We start from the raw sequence: 21,074 nt of genomic DNA on the forward strand, positions 1-21,074 counted from the left end.
ATCCGTTTTCTTCCCTTTTTTTTAAACAGTGCATAATGGTCGGTATACTGGTAAACCAACCGTAGTGAGCAGCAGTTTGTGCGGGAAAAGAAACGGTCACCAGAGCATGCGCATGTCACACGGGGACCGTTTCCCTATTGAGTTCCCCAATTTTCAAGAGTGCAAGGTGCTAAGCTGAGCAATCCTGTATTTCCCACAATGGTCATCTCCAGTGAATGGCAGGTGCGGGAAACATTGCCACTTCTTCAAGATATCGGTATACCGGATAATTGACCCCTTTTTTTTTAAAAAAAGGGAAGTGACGTGCGCTGTCAATTCTGACAGCAGAGGATGGAACCGCCCACGGTAACGCTTTACTTGGTGGCATGTGGAGAACTGATTGCACCATGAAGACGCACCGGAAGGGTGGATGTGAGGATGCATAGCCTGGTAGCGGAATAAAGGCAATTGCCATGACAGCGCAAGATAAGCGGAAGATGAGTGAGTGTGGATTTGCCCTTTGTTATGGAGCTAATTGGGGGACTTTGGGCCAGTCACTTTTTCTGTCAGCTTAACCTATTTTACAGGTTGGTTGTGTGGATAAAATTCAGAAGGGAGAACTACAAATATCATCCCGTGCTCCTTTTAGAAAGACAAAGGTACTGGAAGCCAATTTGGAAAACAAGAGGTAGAGCAGAAATCCTTAATATAAATAAACAGATCCCAAGACCAAGTGCGTGTACTGACCCAAAAAGCGACAGCTGTTGCTCAGGATTCCATTCAAGCTGAAGGCAGCTGCAGATTCCAACTCCGCCCTCTGACTTCCTGGCCTTTGGAGGTGGTGGGAGCACCCCCAAAGGCCTCCTGCTGGTGGCACCTTGTTGGCCCAAATCTCACGCTGTTCCCGAGATCCCCCAGCACACTTTCCATCATGGCAACTGAGACCAAGCAATCCACTACCCTGCCCCAGTAAGGTTTTAGGGAAATATATATCTGGTAATGAATTTTTGTCCCTTAAGAGAGCTCCCTCCTGGCCCCCTTGGGAGGACCCAGCTGGGCATCAATAGAACTTTTGCATTGTTCCATCTGCCCCTTTTATCCCAGCCAGAAGGTGGAGGAGTGTTGCAAAGAAGGGCTGCTTAGCACTGTGCCTTTACATACCAAAATGCAATTCCCACCCCCCCCCCTGCCCAAATGCTGCTTCTGGGGAAAAGGGGGTCCCAAGCTGAGGTGTGTTTGCATGTGTGGAGAATTTGCAAAAAGTGGCCCTCCTTCTGCCTGTAGAAATCCTTTGTGGGATCTGACCCATGTCACCATCTGCTCAGTTTTACAAGATTACACAAAGCCTCGGTGTTCCATTGGGCTCTTCGGAACCTATCCAGGGTACTATACGTTATGTGGCTTACTTCCTATTACCCCAATGATGACTATTTAAATATTGTTTTAATAAAGTGTGTCATGATGTGAATTTTATCATTCCGTGACATTTAAGATGACTTGATTTCAATTTTAACAGTAATTTTACACTGTTTAAGTCTGATCTCTTGCCTCTGTGGTTCTTCTGCTCAGACCCTCAGGAGCACAAATGCGATTGCCCTTCACCTCCAACTGTGTCCGTAGGCAGCATCAAGGTTTAAACGCAAGTAGATGCTTTTGCTCTGATAATTCAGAAGAGTGTTCCCTGCAATGGGGAATTTGATGCTACGATATGATTGGAAGGCAACCTTGCTGAATCAAAACAGGTCTTGGGGGACAGGCATGATCGGAAGTGTTTCCCCATCCTCTCTCCAATGTATGCAGGCTTTAGTTCTTTGTGGAACTAAATGGAAAAACTTCAGTCTTTGTTGCAGGAGTGCTGCAATAAAGCTGTTTGGGGCTTTATAGGTCAAAACACCCCCCTGAACTTTGTCCAGTATAGTTTCCAACTCTGGGTTGGAAAAGTCCAGGAAATTTGGCAGCAGAGCCTGGAAATGGCGGGGTTGTGAATGGGAAACACTTAAAAAAATTAGGGTATAATAATGCCATAGAATCCACCCTCTGCAGCAGCCATTTTCACCAGGGGAACTGATTTCTGTCCTCTGGAGCACAGTTGTAATTCTGGGACAGCTCCAGGCCCCCCCTGGGGGTTGGCAGCCTGAGCAGAAAATCAAAAGACCTGAGCCAAAGGTGGTCCTGCTGCTTGACAGAGAATCAGAAAGGCAGCTCCACACAGTGACAGCAACGGTCTCCTGAAACTCAGCCTCAAGGTTAATATCAAATGAGAAAAGTTGCATTTACAGTGAAGCTGCCTGTGACTTCATTTATCCTTCATTTATAGCATATGATTTCTTGTTAAATGACAGTTGGCAAAACTAGCTCCCCCCCCCTTTTTAATTAAAGAGTTAGAAGACCAAAGTTTAGACAAGAAGTGTTTAATTTGCTCACTGTGAAATTGAGGCCTCTTCCTTGCATGATAAAGAGATGGCGGAGTCACACAGCAGACTCCCGCGCTGTCAAGCCGGCAGCCAGGATTCGGTAATTGGGGCCATTATTTCTAATCACCGGCCTTGTTTTCAAAAAGAAAGGAGAAATGCTGGGCGTCGAACAAAGACAGGCTTTTTCAAAGCCATATAGGTTTGTTGTGGCTGCCTCTGTTTGTCAAGCCAACTGCGCCCACAGAAACGCATAGAAACGTTTTGTAACCCTGCAGATGAAAACATGGCGTACGAGCCAAGGGGGTTGAAATGAACGCAGGCCAGATACCAATTAGGAAACAAGGCATCATTTATTTAAATAATTAGGATGGCTAACCATTAGGGAAGATGGCCTAGATGGAGCAATGATGAATCTCTGCTACTTACCCTCCTGGATAAAGGATTCAAGCCACACGTTTACTTTAGCTAGCCTTGTGTCATGTGGTGGGGAAGGGGAGCTAGTTTTTGTCTGGAGAATACCTGGCAATCAGGTACAGCATTAAAAAGCTTGGACGACAGCTAGTTTGAGGTCTTAAGTAACATCCTTCTAGAAACAGGAGGGTGGGAGTTCTTTACCAAGGGAGAGAGTTTTTGTGTGCAGTTTATTTATTCCCTTCAGAAGATCCAGAGGTGTGTGTGTGTATTGTAGGCCCTTTAAAAGAGGCACCTCCTCCCCGTACTGTTTTTGTTCATCTGCTTCCTTCTGCCATCTCTACTGCTCACAATCCAAATTAGGGTTGAATAGGGGATGAGATTTGGGGTGTGTGTGTGTTTGGATGAAAAATACATTTGATGGAAATGACGGAGTGTTGCTACAGTATTATTGAAGAAAAGTCACTGATTCCAATAAAATAAAAAGGTTCATTCTCCACAGCCACCCACTCTTCATACATCACGTTTCACACAACAGATATTAAGTTTTCCCATTTGGAAAAAAATGTAAATGCATCACGATACAGGAGACCTCCCCTCAAAAAAACAAACCCCCACTTTGCTTGAAGCTAATTTTGATACTACTCTTTAGATTCAAGGAGATCCTTACTGTTTTACCAGTGGGAGACAGTATGTTTAAGGTACATTTAAAAAAAAATACTTCAAAACCATACCCCATTAGTCTCAACAATTAAAAATAGTCAAGATCATTGTTGTTGCTAAAGGGAAACTTTGAAGGTCTACACTTTTAAAAAATGACCGTTAATTTCGTTTTAGAACTTTCCCCTCCAATTCTTATTTCTCAAGATTCTCCAGTTTCCACTGGTACTGATGCCAGAGGGCACGATTTATCAGGAAGTTTTCCAGCACGAGTCTTCCAGTCTCTTGTGAAACTAATAGGAGGAATGCAAGAAACCAATCACACCGTTGCACAACTCCTGGAACTTTTGATCGCCGAGTCTAGTATAGTGCCAAGTGCAAGCCTCTTTTATCTGTTTGGAGTTCATTATTAATCTTTTGAAAGAAGAATCATTCCTTGCTAACAGACACAAGAGGCATGGAAGTATACTAAATCTGCCTGCCGAAACGGGGAAGGCCAAACCCCATTTTGAAAATGCACTTTTGCTGACAATATCTTTAGAATACAAGACATACACAAACACACACACTTCTTTTTAAAATGCCATCATAAGAAAATAAAACCCACTGGAGGTGGGCTGGGGGGAGGGAGACAAAATATGAACAGCAATGAAAACATGGTAATTTCCAACCAGTCCCAAGGACCAGACCTTTGGCTATTCCCAGTGGAGTCTTTTGTGGGGGGCGAAAACCTATCTATGTAGCTCTTCAGCCTAAAGGACCCTTCATGTTTTTGGGCTGATACATCGGCTGCTCCAGAGGCATCATGCCGAAGCAATCTGAAGGGTTGCAGTGGCCAGTTTTTCCAGGAGGCCCAGTTATCCCTGGAGGGCCAGGGATGCCTGGAATGCCCTGTTGGCCCATCGGCCCTGGAAGACCAATCTTGCCGTATCCTGGTGGTCCTTGGATCCCTAGGGAGAGAGGACAAGGAGAAGAGGTACATTCATAAAACTCATTAGAGACTGTGCATACTGTGTAGGGCTCCTCACTTCCTAAAAGGCTAGGCAGTTCTGGGGAAACCTTGTTCCCTTGGCAGGAGGGGGTAGTGGGCACTCACAGGATATTGTAGTATCTGTTTATGTACAAATATGCAACCTGAACGTGGCAAGCGCCCAGGCAAAGATAGCCTTCAAAATAGCCATCCCTCCTTACATACCTGCAAGCATTTTTCCTTCACGCATTTCATTCTTTTCCATCCATGCCAAAACTCAACCTGCCTCTCTCTTTTGTTAGCTGTAAGCAAACTCTGATAGTTTCACATGCAAACGCACTTACTGATGTGACTTGCATTCCTGGCTCCAGAAACATGAACTGGCCACCTATGCTCATTAACAAAGCATCTTTTTTGCACAATTAAGCTAAAGGAGCATCTGGAGAAATGGGCATAGTCATAGAAAATCCACTGAGTTTTGCCCTTTCAAGTAGCTGTTCCAAGATGCAGAGGAGTTAGCTGTGTTATTCTGCAGTTGCAAAATAGTAAAGAGTTCAGTAGCACCTTTAAGACTAACCAACTTTATTGTAGCATAAGCTTTCGAGAACCACAGCTCTCTTCATCAGATGCATGGAAGTATCCTCCATGCAAGAGAACTGTGGTTCTCGAAAGCTTATGCTACAATAAAGTTGCTTGTTCCAAGATGAACAGCTGCATTTAGCTGTGACAGCACACAAACACAAATGCACCCTCACACTTTGCATTAATTCATCTGTGAGGAACGGCCTGCCATGGCCACCCTCTTATTTCATACTTGCAGTCACAAACAGGGAATAAAACAGCAGTTCAGCGGCACCTGAAGGAACTGAAACATTTCTTCCAGCATAATTTCTTGAGTCAGAGCTCCCTTCATCACATGCATGAAATGTACGTCCATTAGGCAGAGAAGAGTGCAAATAAGCACCTAACAGATGCACATTTCATGCACCTAATGAAATGAGGTATGACAAAAGCTCAAGCTGGAATAAATTGTGCTAGTCTTTAAGGTGCCACTGGGCTGCTGGTTTATTTTTGCTGCAGCAGACTAACACAGCCACCCCTCTGGAATTATAAACACCGACTGGAAATCTTCTTGTCACCATGCAGTACAAATGAAAAAGCCTAGGAATATCCACCTTTTAAATCACCGTGAATATAACATGGTGGACTTAAACAGTGATGCAATTTATTTATTTAGTTACTTATTTAAAACATTCATTAGCCACCTTTTTACCTTGCAGAAACTTAAGGCGGCTTAAAATAGAAATAAAATAACCATTGTAAAAGAAATAAAAAACCAGTGTTTAAAAACATATTAGGACTGCCAATTTCATGGAAACAAAGTTTATTAAAAGCAGTCCTCAATAAAAATGTCTCCAGCTGCCTCCTGAAGATCGGCAGTGAGGGAGCCAGGTGCACATTCCTGGGGATGCCGTTCCATAATTGTGCACCCACCACCAAAAAGGCCCTCTCCTGTGTACCAACCAGGTAAGCTTATAAGAGAATGAAGAAGTGGCTGAAATTCTGCTTAAATATAAAGCCAAAGGAACTTGTTATGTGGATCTGTAGCCAATTACAAATCTCTTAGCATCTTATAAAGATGAGCTAACTGTCCCCCAAAGTGCATAGTCAAACCATGAAAAGCCAGTTTAAAGAGATCTTTTGGCATAGAGTGCAGGGGTTGTTACCTGGAGGCCCGGGGGCCCCAGTCTCTCCCATGATTCCAATCCCTTTGTCTCCTTTCTCTCCTTTGGTACCAGGTTCACCTGCAGCGAGAGAAAGAGAACAGTGCAGAGAAGCTACAAAGGGGAAATGCATCTTCTCCACCATTGTCCTTCTCAACACAGTTGTTGAGTTTCATGTCTAAGATCCATGCCTATATATTTTCAGAATGGTTGGATGCAGGATCCTATGCCAGAGAAAGACCTAACTTGAGGAGATGGAGCAAGGAAAGAGAGGGAAGGGTTTAACAAGAGAAACCCTCATTGCAATATCTAGAGCTAGGAGCAAAGGAGATGCTCCACAATCCAAATTCTTAGGCTGCTGCTGACACTGCCCAGACTAGGGTGCTCTGGCACCCAAGGATTGGACACCCCCTGAGCCCACTTCTGTAAGGGGTATAAACTGAAAAGCTTACCTCTCATTCCTGGCACTCCTTGCCGCCCCTCTCTCCCAATCTGTCCAGGCATTCCTGGGGCACCAGGAGGTCCCGGCCGCCCAGTGATTCCATCCTTACCAGGTGGCCCTGGCCTTCCTGGCTGGGCAGCCAATTCCACTGGGAACTGTAATCGGGAGGAATAATACGCCATCCGTTCTGAAGGGGGAGACAAAAGGGGGCAGCAGTTGTGGCCATGGGAGGTGGTGGGAGGGAGGGCTTCCCACCAAGTGCGACATCATGGTTAAAACGTCAGAACAAGACAGGGGGACTCAAGCTGCTTCCGCATGCTGAGGACTGTAAACTGTGCTTTCATGGTTATGGTGAATGCAAAAACATGCACATGGACTGTGGAGCATCCACATGGGAGTTTGCTGGGCATTTTCATCCATCTTTTTCCTTTGATTTTTCTTTCCATTGCATATGTGCTCTGTAGTGACCTTGCACTGCCTCTTAGGACGTAGTCATCATGGCTGCCATAGTGACTTGCCAACTCCTTTTTTTATCACACACGTGCACAATATCAACTAAAAACAGTATCCTTCTGCCTGTAGTCCTGTCCTACTCTTTTCATTTTTCTTTATATGATACATGGAAAAATCACTGAGTAGTGGAGTTTGAATGTTTGGTTGAGCAAGGAATTTTTGCCCCACTCCATCTGGCTCACAACTTCCCTTCCCAGTTCCTTTCCTGGCAATCTACATAAAAACTGCCTGCACATTTCCCCTTATATCTACTCAATAAAAAGGGCTAGAGACAGCCTTTTTAAAAAAAAATTGAAATCAGGGATTTCAGATGAACTACAATTTGAAATGGAAATAGATAAGTAGTGATAGAATGTTATAACATTACTTTTCTATAGCAAGTTTTTTTAAAGCCTGCAGAAAGCCTTGTGCTGGCATAGTAAGGAAAAAAATGATGAGAAAATGGTGTCAGTGGGAAATGGTGTCAGCTGGGGAAATGGTGCTGATATGGGTGGGACCTTTGAAGGGCAGGAAAACATGTATCATTACGTTCAGATAGCATGTTAACATACTTGGATAGCATTCTTTCCAAAAAGATAGGTGTAAATCATGCTTGGAAAAGAGCATATATTGTGGATCGGAAAACCTTTAAAGAGGGTGAATATAGCACAACATTGTGTGGAAAGTCCCCAAGAACCCACAACAGTTCAGAAGCAAAGGCGGAGATAAATCACTGTGTGGACACAACATCCTGTTCAAACCCCTACTCTGCTATGAACGTCACCTGTTGGGCTGGTCACTGTCGCTCAGCCTTTTGTCAAAGAAGCATGAAAGGGGAATGGTGGGGTTTGTTCTAGAATAAGCACTGGGACATATAATATCTAACTATATTATTTCTTCCTTTTGTGATAACAAATTCACCAAGCGACTAACAAGATGAGCATAAAAACGTCAATTTAAATCAACGACAGTTCAAAGAGTATCAAACAAGGACCAAGCCAACAAAATCAGAACAACAGAGTGGGACCAACATAGCAAATCAGAAGTTTATCCCAAATGCCCTTTGCAACAAATATTGGGCAGCAAAAGAACAAGACAAATGGGGAGAGCAGTACTCTGAAGGCAGAAAATTCATCAGCCTTGGTTGGCACCACCACCAGCACCACCACCAAGAAAGCCCTGTCCTGTATAATTCACCTGCTGCACTTCTGACCGAGATCTTAGATTCACAAACTAAAATCCCCCAGATTTCTTGGGCAGAAGCCAGGATAAACAGTTACAAATGGCTCAATAGTCTCTCCATTAGATTATTGCTTTGCTTGAATCTGACTTTGTTTTGCAAACTACGAGCAGAACCACAAGTGACAAAAGGCACAGATTGGACACTTGTCAGCTTCCCTCAAGTTTTGATGGGAAATGTAGGCATCTTGGTCTCGCAGCTTCGCTCTCTGTCAACTGTCACTTGTCCAACATTCCGCCAAGCTGCCTACATTTCCCATCAAAACTTGAGGGAAGCTGACAAGTGTCCAATCTGTGCCTTTTGTCACTTGTGGTTCTGCTCTACATTGTGGAGTCAGAATGTGCCTGCCCAGCTGTTAATGTGGACAAATTGCTTGTCATATAGTACGACTGTGTTGATTTCTAATTATTATGAGGGTTAAAGGACTTTACCGTCTCCTCCCATCCCAAACCTCTATGAACAGCTAGGTTGTTTTCTGCTGGAGCATTCCAGATGTTCTCATCATTGGAAGTACAGGAGATTGGCAGCATGAAACAGGGCCTTTTTCAGTGTTGGCACCAAAGCTATGGAATACCCTTCTGAAGGAGGGTTGGTGGGCTGCCACACTTCTCTTCTAAGAGGTAGATAACTGTTTTCTGTCAGCAAGGTTATGGAACCGGTTAAAATATTCATGGCTGTGATTAAGTTTTGATGTTCATTCACTAAACTATGTTTAATGATGTTTTGTTTGCTATTTCAAAGCTGTTCATTGTGAGTGTTAGATTTGATCATTGTTGTAAGCTGCTTTTTGGACCGATGAAGTAAAAAAAAGCAGAATATATTTTAAAACATTGGGCATTGTTATCTTCTTAAAAAAGGGTAGGTCTGCTTGAGCAAAGTTTCAGCTTTCATGACCAAGGCAGAAATTCCCCGACCTCGCAAGTCAACCTAGCAAGACTTGCCTCTCCCCTCGCGTCCAGTTTCTTGTACAGCTACCGCCGGTTCAAGGAGGCCTATACAATTCTGTGCCCTTTGTTCTCTCTCATCCCGCCATTTTTAATAGCACCCCAAACCAGCCACCCAAGCCAGCCTCTACCTTACTGTTTCCAAAGCTTTCCCTTACCTGCCTGCTAACAAGCAAGCAAGAAAAGAGATCCACAGATGGATTTCCAGACATCCTTTTGATACACTGAAGCTGCAAAATGACTCAGGCAGCTTTGAAGAAATCCTACTTGCTTGCCTGGGCACAGTTCTCTCCTCAAATAAGCAACTGGATGCCCTTCGCTTCCTAACCATCCATCTACTGATTCAGCAGTGCCCGTCAACTGTCCAACCAAGCTACAAACCTGCCACCTAAGCCCTCTTTGCAAACAAATGAAGAAATCCTGTTACCAACCATCAAACATTTTGTTCAGCTCCTGCCTGATGAGCCGCCGGATTTCATCATAATTCACAGCATCTCCCTAAAGAAAGGAAAGAGCAAAAGTCAGCTCCTCTCTGTTCTGGGAGAAGGACTTTGGCCTAGGCCTAGTGCTAAGCAGCGTCAGAGCATCTGGGTCAAGGACGGAGCCCCTTTCCTTAACCTCCTTTCACTGCCCATGTATTTGGGTGGATTTCTATGCTGCCTTTTTTGTTTTATGGCATTTTTATCCAGGAAGCTCAGGGCAGTGTTCTACCTTCACAACAATCCTATGAAGTAGGCTACTTATTTCATTATTTGGAAAATGCATAGGGCGCCTCTCTGGAGATCTGCTTGAGGTGGCTAAACTGAATTAGGGCCTGCAAGCACCTTGTGAGATCCATGGCTACGTTGGGATTTGAACCTAGGTCTTCCATGACCAGACTCGACATTCCCCTCACTTCTGGGTCTCCAGTGATGTTTAGAGTGATGCGGACGAAAGAGCATTAGTGGAGCTCAACCTTTTTTTCCCCTTCAAATTTGATTGCATTTCTTTATTTTCTCCTGCTTTTCAGCCAGTACTGATTCCTAAAGTGGCTCACAAAAATGAGGAAAATTGAATGGCAATTAAAATGGAACATAAATGTCCCCCCGGGGGCAGATTCTCAGTGGAGGTGGATCTGGACGTGATGTCAGCTTAACTGATGATTTCCTGCCCTACCTCAGGGATGGCAGTCGGGAGGTGGAGAAGGAAATGGTAGCTCTCAGCCAGAGCTGGATCCAAGCGCACATCCAAGATGCTGGAACATGAGAATCTCAATGGCCACATTACCAAACTGTGGGCTATACCCAATCCTTGCCATTTCTTTGGAATGGGCCCTTTGTTTCCCACCGCACCCCTTAAACATCCACTGCATCCCTTACCATCGTCCCAGGCAATCCAGGTGTACCAGGGTTTCCTGAAGGACCAGGTGGGCCAGGCTGTCCTCTCTCCCCGGAGAGGCCACGTGGTCCAATGGGGCCCATGGGGCCACTTTTCCCAGGCCCTCCAGGCATCCCAGCCCTGCCTTTCTCTCCAGGGTATCCTCTTTCCCCTGAGCTTCCAGGTTCGCCCTGAAACAAAAAGAGAGTCAACAACGAGGCCTCAACACTTGGCAAGAGGCAAATGGGAGGATCTTGGCCACCTCTGTCTTTACCTTCTGTCCAGCTGGTCCGGTGATGCCTGTCTTTCCAGGTGGACCCTGGTAAGAAACAAAGAGAAATTGAGTCTGTGAATCCCCACAATGCCTTGCAGTTTGCAGGAACTTTAATTCAAGATCATCGGCATTGCCAGCACCGTAGCTATCCAATCAAATTCTTAGCAGGTTATCCAATTAAGTTCTTATCAGGGCCCAGCCCAACACTTGGCCCAGTCTGGAGCAAGGGCCACCAGCTTGACTCCTGCAGCTCCTGGACTGTTAATGGGTTCCTGTGTGATAACAGAAGGAAATTCTTCTAATTCTTGAGTGGTAAGGGAAATTGTAGGCCAGTCAAAGGGTGATAGACTGTTAATTCGATATTATCAGGTGGGCAAAATGGTGTAGAAGGGACTGGAATGCCCTTTAACTTGGGGACATAGATGCAACATTCTAGATGAAGAGCAGAACCATGCTATTTTAAATACACGCCTGCCAAATTCCCCCCATCAGCATTTCACTTGCCTCATAATGGCACAGCAGGGGGGAACTTCAAATATGGGCTCTTTTCCAGCGGCAGCTGCATACCGTTTGCTTCCAAGGGACAGCAGTTCATGACAAGGCCTCCATGAACAAGTCTTTTTACTAGATGCCTCCTGCATGCAGGTGTTGAGGCGAATGTTGGGAACAGAGTTCCCTTCTGTTTCTTTCAGAAGAGCTGCACTTCCCTCACTAGCCCCGCGGAGACAAGGAAGCTGAGCATCATGCACACAGCTCCTTTCTGCACTGCTGGGTCAAAATGGGATTTGTTCCTGGAGAAGACCAGATGGGTACCAATCATCTTACCTCTTTGCCTGTTTGTCCATCTGAGCCTGGCTCACCCTGGGAATCAAGAAACAAAGGAGTTGTGATTTTTATTTCTGATGCCCGTAAATGTAAACACATAAGGTTTTCCTTGTAACAACACTGTTTCATGGCCAAGCTACATGCTGGGTTCCCCAACTCAGGTTCCCAACTTGGATTCCCCACAGCCACACAGCAGCTTTGGGGAATGTTTTTTAAAAAATAAAGGGAGCCCCAAAAGGCTTGCACTGCTGCTGGGGGGAGGGAGCAGGGGAGGAAAAGCTCCCCCCCCTTGCCATTTTCCCACACAGAAAAAGCACCAAGGGGAGTTATTTCCCTGTTTTGCGGCTCCGTGTGCACAGACTACTCCACGTGGAGCAACAAAAACTCATTTAAAACCCAAATGTGTATTTTGGTCCTCAACGAGGCAGAAAGAGAAGCCGCCCGACAAGTTACATAGCAGGGCATGAATCTGAACCTGTCACCTAGTCTGAACCCATAAGACTCCTCACTTCTCCAAACTGTCTCTTTAAAAAATGTATAGCTTTGTCCCGCTGTTCAAGACGTTGATCTGGAGGTGTCTTTGTTGCCAGACGACACACTCACCGGTGGTCCTGGGTGGCCTGGCGGCCCTGGCTGACCTGGAATCCCGCCGAGGCCTCTTTCTCCAGGTGTTCCCCTGTCACCCTTCAGACCCTGGGAAGAGAAGATTTAGTTGTCAAATTTACTTCCTCTGTTAGGAGTGGCTGGAAAAAAGCTGGAGCTCTCCCAAACTACTCCCTAGACTAGACATTCCAAATGGTGAACTTCCAGGCTTCACCCACTCAAGCTCCTATCTGCTCTGCCCAAACTCTGCCATCCTAGGATTGGTTGTGGTATGTGTAGTGCGGCCCAGTGTAGGTCTCATAGATTGCCATGGGAAGTTTTGGGGCATAGCTGTAGTTCATAGAAGCATTAGGTGTGGTCAGAGCAAATCGACTTGACTCTCATTGGACAGGGAACCTGTCAACATTCTGTGATCCGCCCTCTCCCTGCAGCCATTTTGTATTGGTGCCTACTACCCTCTTTCAGATTTCCAAAAGTGCCCACTGGCTTAGCAAGGTTGAGGAGCCCTGCATTACCATATCCTTCTAAATTATTTTATTGCTTTTGGTATTCTTTATTGCCAGTTTTCCAATGGAAAAGAAAGACAAGGAACAAAGTAGAATAATAATGGTAATATATCAAGGCGACAGCTCAGCAAACTCTGCATAAAAACTGCAACCAAGCACCAAATAGTTTTAGAATGGTGCAAGTCATCATGATCCAGATGCACTCATTCATATGGCCAGTTAAGCTCATGCAAATTCCCTGAAATCATCAACTGGGTTGGAATCAAGGTTTAAAAAAAAGTTGTGGGAGCTGGCTGCCAAATCATTTTCACATCACACATTTTGTATTTACTGCAGATTACAATACTCTGGATTGCCCGATGAAAGTTCCTGTCACATTTTTTTCCAAAGCGGCATGATTTCCTTCATTGAGTTTTTGAGGAGGCCAACAGAGGGCCAGACTACATCATATACACTTTTTGGTGAGTCAAGTTCAACTTCCTTTCTCTGCAGTTATACAGCAGCTGTAGGGAATACTGTTTTAAAAATAGGTGGGAGCTAAGGTTCCCAGGTCCCTATACCCTCCACGTGGGAAGGGGGGGAGAGATTGGGACTTACCTGCTCTGAACTCCTTGTGCACACAGTTTCTGCATGCGCTCCCAGAGAGGCCCAATAATGGTACTTACGGGAAGTGATGTCATCATGCCAGCCATGGGCATGCTCCCGTGCTTTGCTCAGGGCTAATTCTGGCCAAAATTGGCCCCAGTGAAGCACGAGAGCATGCCTGCAGCCAGCATGACGACATTCCTTCAGGAAGTGATGTCGGCATGCCGCACCAGGAGCACGCCTGGTGCGTGCTTTCCTGGGTTGCCTGCCAGTGGCAGGCAATCTCTCTCTCTCTGTGTGTATTGCCATCTCCTGCTGATCACCAATGATGATGGCGGGCAATGGGACAACCACCCTGGGAGATTGCCCGCCACTAGCAGGCAACTGGAAAGCTTGGTGGGAACCCAATTTGGCTTGGAACTGCAGTGTCAGGTGAAGAAGGGCTCCTGCCTCACCCATGCTATTTTCCTTAGCTGAAAGATTCCTGGCAGGAAGTTAATTGCATAACTTTTGGAGCTTATGCAAATAACTCTCCACTCCGGTTTTCAGCTCAGGAAAATGGCACAGGGGGTACGTGGGGAGGCAGGAGTCCTTTCTCCCCTGACATTGCAGTTCCGAGCCAAATTATGCAATTATGCAGTTTTGATCTAAATCTAAAATCCCAATGATTTTTTAAAAATGACATTCCCCACTGCTGCTCTAGATAACCTTGAGTTGACTCACCAAAAACTTTATTGGGTAGTTTGGTCCAGAGAAGATTCAAGAAAAAGTGTTCTTTCCTCTTTGGATGAAGTAGGTCAATTTCTGGAGGCTGGGCATTTGCCTAGCAACAGCCAATGAGGGACTAGCACTGACAGGTAAGATACTCACAACTCCAGCAAGTCCAGCCGGGCCTGGCTGCCCAGGGCTTCCAGGGGGACCCTAAAAAGGTCAAAGAAGAGGAAGTTTAATAAGGACCAATATGAGGAATTTACCCAGGCACAGAATGACTGGTGAACATACAAGCAAGGAGCCTGGTTTATGTACCTATGAATTTTCCCTCCAACTTTTGGCTTACAGCAGGCCCCATTAGATAGCTCACAAAATTCTAAAAAGCCAAAATTAAAAAATTATTCAAAACAAACTGTGAAACTGAACAGAGCCCAGACCATTAGCCCTATCAGATCATGTGCTGAATAAAGTCCAGAGAAGATGTGACGGCAGGCATACCCTGAGCCCTTACCTGGGTACAGGTGGCCTGTCACCTCCTCCTGCCCCAAGGAAGCGGGTGGCTCTGCAACTGACCACCGTTGTTGCCACTGGCCAGGTCTGAGCCCAGCAGCCCCTGCCACACAGCCATCCTTACACCGGTGGTCTGGATAATTCCTGGGCCATTTCAAAACTTCCCAATCCTCCCTTATGTGACAGATACAGCCCAGTCTGTGGTTCCCTCATCTGTACCATCTGCCCCTAAAAAGAGGCCGGGGGAGTAATGTCAAAATAAATAAATGAACAGGATAAACAGGAAAGAAGAGCTTTATTTATATTTATATGCCACCTCTTCAGAAACCTGCTAGAGTCAGCTCAGAAAATAAAACAAGATAAGGGGGCATCCTATCTCTATTCTCCTACTTCATTGAGCAAAGTTTGAAGCCCTCCTCTAGACTAAGCAGCTCTTGGAGATAGAGCCACAAGGCAGGAGGCTGGCTTCTTGGAGGATGGTTGGATCCACCCCCCAGAACATTAAAAAAATCATTAAAATAAACCACTATTAAAAACTCAGCCAATAAAAACCCAGAGCTTAAAAACAACACAAAAATCCAGTTAACTCCTTTGCCTCCCCTCCTTGTCTCCTTCCTTCCCTCCATTGTGTTTTGGGCACTTTCTCCAAGCTCTGCTCTGATGCCGGAAGTGAGCATGGCTGGAGATAAAAAGTGCCAAATCAGGGTCTATCTACACATTACAAAGTCCTCATGTTAGCTGGGGAACATGTGGACTTTGTATCACATGCGCAGTGGCAGTTTTGTGTCTCCCTGATGCTCTTTTCTGTTTGTGACCACATATATGGATAGGGGCTGCCGTCTTGGAAATTGTAGACTGTAAATTTTAAATTGTATTTATGATATGTTTTTATTGTGGTTTTAATTGTATTTATATTTGGATGTAACCCATCCTGAGCCTGTTCGTGGGGAGGGCGGGCTAGAAATGGAATAAATAGAAATAGAACAGAAGGTAGAGACTGTGCCAGGCCAGGGTTGCATGTTGGGCATCATGATTCTTGTGCCCGGATTTGCGGAGGAAACGGGAGGATTCTGGACCCTTATTGACACATCAGGGTTGGAGTTAATACACCTTTCCAGCCCTATCTTTTTAAGCAAACAGGGAAGATTTCACGTGCCTGAGAGTGTTTCTGTGCTAAAAGCTGCGAACTCTCACTGAGAGAGCTCTTCTAATTAACAAAGTGCTCTACATGATCACAATGTTTATCTTCACAACAGCTTTGCAAGTTTGGTCCTTGATGCTGGTGCTTCACAGATGCCAGAAACCCAGGGCAAAAAGGGGAATGTACATAATCGGCCCTCGAAAAGCCACCTCTACCTCTCAAATCCAAACTTGAATGATAGTGTCCCCAGTCTGGCTGAAATTAATCACGGCCAAGTCCTATTACAACCCACATAACCAAGAGAAGTGCCGCTGCTTCTGACAAATCTAAGGGGGGCTGACTTGGGGGCAGGGGCGGGAATCAAGGCCATCGTCTACAAGTGAAATACATTACTCATTTTGTGAACATTCCCTAGATACAGTTGTTATTTGCCAAGCAGCACTTTATTTTGAAAATGAGCTAAGTCCCAGGGAATACTCTGCCACCAGTTTCAAAGCTGCATAAATTCAGGGCTCATTTCGAGGGGGAACGCACAGGAATGCAGTTCCGGCAGTTCGCCAAAGAGGTCACATGACAGGTGGTCCCGCCCACCTGACTCTCAGCCATTTTGGGCCTGTTTCGGCCTGGATTGGGGCTGAAATGGCCCGGATCGGGCCTCTGACGTGTGGTGGATCACTCTCCCGCTCAGCAGCAGCCCGATCCTGACCATTTTGGGCCCCTTTTCAGCCATTTTCAGCCCCCTTTTGCCACTTTGGGCCCCATTTCGTCCCTGAATGGCCAGGATTGGGTCCAAAACAGCCAGTATAGGTGATGTCAGGGGGTGTGGCATATGCAAATCAGTTATGCTAATGACACACTTCTGGCGATGGCAAGGGGCAATGCATATGCTAATGAGTAATGCTAATGAGTTATGCTAATGAGTTCCTCCAGCTTTTTTTCTACAAAATGACCCCTGCATGAATTAAAGAAATATATATAACTGGAGGCAGAGCAAGTGAGAAGACACCAGAATAGAGAAGCCAACTAACTACATGGGCTTTTTGTACAATGACTTTCAGTTTCAAGAATCCACACACCACCCATGTTGCCTCAAGCAGGAATCCAGATCCTGTCTGAGCTATCATTCTGTGGCAGCCATAACAACACAACTAGAAGTCTGCCCCGTTTAAAACCAAGGATGAGTATTTCTACTTACAACATGACCAGGAGGACCTGGTCTACCCTGAGGTCCTACTGGACCTGGCTCTCCCTGGAAGGGGGAAAAAAAAGAAAGAAAAGAAAGATTAAGAATGAGATGGAAAGTCAGAGCACAGAGAGTTCTTTGTTCAGTGGCTCTTGGGTGCCAACCATACCTTCCTACTGTTTATTTTGGCCAAACTGGGTTGTTTCTAAACGGAAGGACAATGAGACGCTCATAATGGAAACAGTCAACCAGTAAGGGAGCTTTACACCCTCCCTGGAAATTCAGTAACAGAGTTAAGAGTTACTGTGCTTTAGCGCAAAAAAAAAGTTTTAAAAGGAGAAAGCATGAAACAACTGAGCTGGAATGTGTATACATATTTGATCCTTAAACTTGGGTTCAATAAAGACCAGGAGTGGTTCACTCACTGCAGAAAAGGAATTGTCTTTTAATATGACAGCTGGGAGCTGTTTGCATCTGCTCTGATGGAAGGATTTGGTTGGATCTTGATTCCAAATCTGCTCTGCAAAGTAATGAAGCTCACCGAACGCTTGGGTTGCTGAGCATTCTCATTTGCTTCTGCTGTTCACACCGATGTATGCATGTGCATACATATATAATTTAGTGCTACTTATGGAGATAACACTTCATGCATCTGATGAAGCAGGCTCCAACCCACAAAGCTTCTGTCACAATACAACTGTTCCTCTTTAAGATGCTGCAGGAGATTTACAGCCTGAACCATTTGGAATTCATCTGTTCAATGAATCCTTTTTTATTGCAGGCTGGTGGTGAAGGCTTGTCCCTGGATATTGCTTATTAGCCATATTTTCATGCACTGATTTTGGACACACACACAAGTCAGATTGACTAGTGATTCTTATGTTCTTCCCTTGGGATGTGCAGCTTGGCTTACCTGCTTTTTGCACTGCAAGCCATGCTTATGCAGAGGATTCTGCACTCTGTATAAATGGAACAGGCTGATACAGAAGAAGTTAGCCAAAGAAAATCCCCATAGCAACAGCATCCACAAATGCCTTCCTCTCCCCTGGAGTGAATGCATTCCTTTCACTTGCATTTGAGAAAAGAACAGATAAGTGCTCAGGGACACTGTAGGGATACCGATTAAATTCCTCCCTTTGTTTAGCTCCTCCCACAGCAGCGTGGCCAGTCCCAGCCCCATGGAACATAAAGCTATGCAGAGACCACTCCTCTCTGCATAGCCACACCCCCTTCATCTGCATGGCTCCTCCCCATTGCCACCACTGCTCCACCTTGATTCCCATTTCTTGGCCATGCTGACTTAAGCTGCTATCTTAAGAATACTTTCCTGGAAGTAAGCCCCATTGAATAAAATAGAAATTACTTCCGAGAAGACCTGCTTAGGATTGCTCTGAAAGAGACCCAGCCTAAGAACTGATTTTTAAATACACACAGGGCTCCTGCTGCACTACCCCATTGCCATCAAACCAGTATGGCAACTAAACCCCTCCCCACCCCCGCTTTTGAGCAGTGGGACTTATTTGATGGCTATGTCTATGCTTCTGTGAATGTGGAATAAGATAACGTGAACTTGTGAATATATTTATTTAGAAACCTGCTTTTGGAAGCACACAAAATAAAACAGAAACATAAAAAACAACAACATAAAAATTGTTAATCGTAAAACAAGCCATTAAAAACAAGCCAGAGGCTTAAAAATGGGTATCAAACAAACACAGAACAACCTAAAATGATATCCATAAAACAGTCCTCAGTGTAGAAGCAGACCACACAAAGAACTTTAAAAAGGATGGGAAAAACCCTCCAGTTAAAAGCCTGCATCCAAAGAAATGATTTGATCTGGCATCTAAAAAAAAGTACGATTAACACCACGTGGCACCATGTGAGCCTCAAGGGAGAGTGCATTCCAAGTATCATCCTGTAAGGAGAATCTCTTTCAGTGCAACCCTGGTAACTCACCTCAGCCCCAATTCGGCCAGGATTCCCTGGTGGTCCGGGTTGGCCACAATCACCCTAGAAAGGCATACATGCACAGTTCATAATGTTTCCAGAGCATGGCACAAAAGACCAAAAAAATGCATCTGATAAAGAGAGCTGTGGCTCTCGAAAGCTTATACTACAATAAAGTTGGTTAGTCTTAAAGGTGCTACTGGACTCTACTATTTTGCTGCTACAGACTAACATGGCTAACTCCTCTGGAGCATAAGACAACTCATTGAATCTGTATATCTCAACCATGATCCATTGCAACTGGAACACACCAGATTTCTGAGTTTGTTGTCTTCTTGATTTGGACACAGGCCTGACAAATACTTTGTGGGGCAGTTTCTTGGGTCCACATATACAGATTCAGCATCAAGGGATAATAAGCATGCATATATCACATGCATGCATCACAGAGGTGGCTCTACCGAAAGGACTTCCATACCTTTTCACCTGAAATGCAGTCATTTTCATCAGTATCCTTTCACACATTCAAGTACCTGTCACCAAGGGCCAGTTCATTATATTAGCTCCTTATATGATTTCCCAACATGATTACTGTACACTGGATGACTGACAGATGAACGTGTGAATTGACTCTGCTGAAAAGCATGTGATACAACAGTTCCATCCATGCTGCTGTATTCAGGACCAGCCCTCTGCTAGGCATGTCCACGTGATTACCTAGGGTGCCAGAGGTGACGGGGCACCAACCAGCCCTGTTGCCACCATACCTGCCTACTTGCAGCAGACAAACTGCACCTTTCCTCCCTCCATGTGTGTTGGGGCGGGGGGGGGGGGACAGGCCTTCTTCCTTCTCCCTTAATAGTGGAGGAGAGAAAGGTGGGCAACAGAGTCACCTCCCACCTCTCCAAGGCACTCCAGGGGTATGTGTGTGAGAGAGTGAGTGATAGTCTTCTACCTCCTTGAAGATGGGGGCAAGGACAAATGGGGGCAGCCTCATCTCCTGCCTTCCCTGAGTGGGCAGGGTGGAGGCAGCAGCTTTGGTACATAAGGAGTCAAAAATCCTTGGGCCAGCCCTGGCTATGTAGGTGACAGCTGATTCACACGCACAAGCCATCCCTCAATGCCACAGCCACCAAGACACTGAAACTAGCTCATATGAAGCAGCCCCCGGGGAACAGTAAAAATCAAGAGCTGGAACTGCAATGTGTGAACCTGGCCTTGGGAACTGCTTTTGAATCTTTCCACTCTCCTTGATATAGACCTGTGATTTGTGAAGGCTCTTAAGTGGTTCTTAGATCTCCGCAGCTGTGTTTTTCATTCCAATGAAAGAATCAATGAGTGATGTAAATAAGAGTGATAGCTTTTAGCCTCCATCTGCTTTGACTTTTCCCTTTCCTCTCTTTCGATTCAAGTGGGAAACATCTTGTCGAGATGCTGATACAAGCATCGACAGAATCAGTGGATGACCAGAGCCTGAAGCAATCTGGTGAATTTCAAAGGGGGTTGTTGTTTCTTTTATTTTTCTCCTCCTGGCAAGGTCCTCTGGATCCATGACCTTGCAACCAAAAACTCTCACCTTTTGCCCAGGGAGCCCTGGGTGGCCTGTCTTCCCTTTGAAACCCTAAAGGGAGGAAAAACAAGACAGAAAAATTTAACATCCTGGAGGAACTCTGGCTGTTTCTGACCAATGAAGCATAAGGCTGTTCTTTTCATTTCCAGAAAATAAAAACCCACTTTGGCTTGCAAATGTCTGCAGCTAAAGCAGCTTTTAAAGTCACAATTAGAGATGGGAACGAATCGAATTATGAACCAAAGTTTTTCACAAACCGTGGTTCGTGAACCATCGGTGCATGGGAACTCATTTCTCACGAACCGCACTGAATTTGAGCCCTGTTTCTTTGGTTTGTATTTCAGTTCGTCACTGCAGACAGCCTGGCACCGATCAATCAGTTTCCTAGGCAACGGGGGGAGGGGGGATTGGCTCTCAGCAGACCTTCTGCTGACCCAGGAGTGATGTTTTCATGAACCAAACGAATCAGTTCACAAACCGGGGCAAGTTCATGAAAGTTCGTGGTTTGTGAAACGTGACGAACCACGAACAGCATGTTTTGGAATTTTCCTGGTTTGTGCCCATCTCTAGTCACAACTCTAAGG

The 21,074-nt window shown here is 45.3% G+C and overlaps 1 protein-coding gene across 6 annotated transcripts in view; it reads right to left on the reverse strand.

Moving 5' to 3' along the window:
* Positions 1-2,724: 2,724 nt before the first annotated feature.
* COL16A1 (collagen type XVI alpha 1 chain) overlaps positions 2,725-21,074 on the reverse strand; it is a 174,600-nt gene continuing 156,250 nt past the window's right edge. For all 6 annotated transcript variants that reach the window (XM_055000062.1, XM_055000060.1, XM_055000061.1 and 3 more), the window contains 12 exons: positions 20,497-20,541; positions 18,930-18,983; positions 16,983-17,036; positions 14,296-14,346; positions 12,335-12,424; positions 11,732-11,767; positions 10,907-10,951; positions 10,635-10,823; positions 9,708-9,774; positions 6,611-6,787; positions 6,162-6,239; positions 2,725-4,414 (listed from right to left, as the gene is read on the reverse strand). In XM_055000062.1, the coding sequence (XP_054856037.1) occupies positions 4,212-4,414; positions 6,162-6,239; positions 6,611-6,787; positions 9,708-9,774; positions 10,635-10,823; positions 10,907-10,951; positions 11,732-11,767; positions 12,335-12,424; positions 14,296-14,346; positions 16,983-17,036; positions 18,930-18,983; positions 20,497-20,541 (1,089 nt within the window). In that variant the 3' untranslated portion in view covers positions 2,725-4,211. The remainder of the gene's footprint in view (positions 4,415-6,161; positions 6,240-6,610; positions 6,788-9,707; positions 9,775-10,634; positions 10,824-10,906; positions 10,952-11,731; positions 11,768-12,334; positions 12,425-14,295; positions 14,347-16,982; positions 17,037-18,929; positions 18,984-20,496; positions 20,542-21,074) is intronic.

The sequence above is a fragment of the Eublepharis macularius genome, chromosome 15 (genome assembly GCF_028583425.1).
Source record: "Eublepharis macularius isolate TG4126 chromosome 15, MPM_Emac_v1.0, whole genome shotgun sequence".
Classification (NCBI taxonomy): domain Eukaryota; kingdom Metazoa; phylum Chordata; class Lepidosauria; order Squamata; family Eublepharidae; genus Eublepharis; species Eublepharis macularius.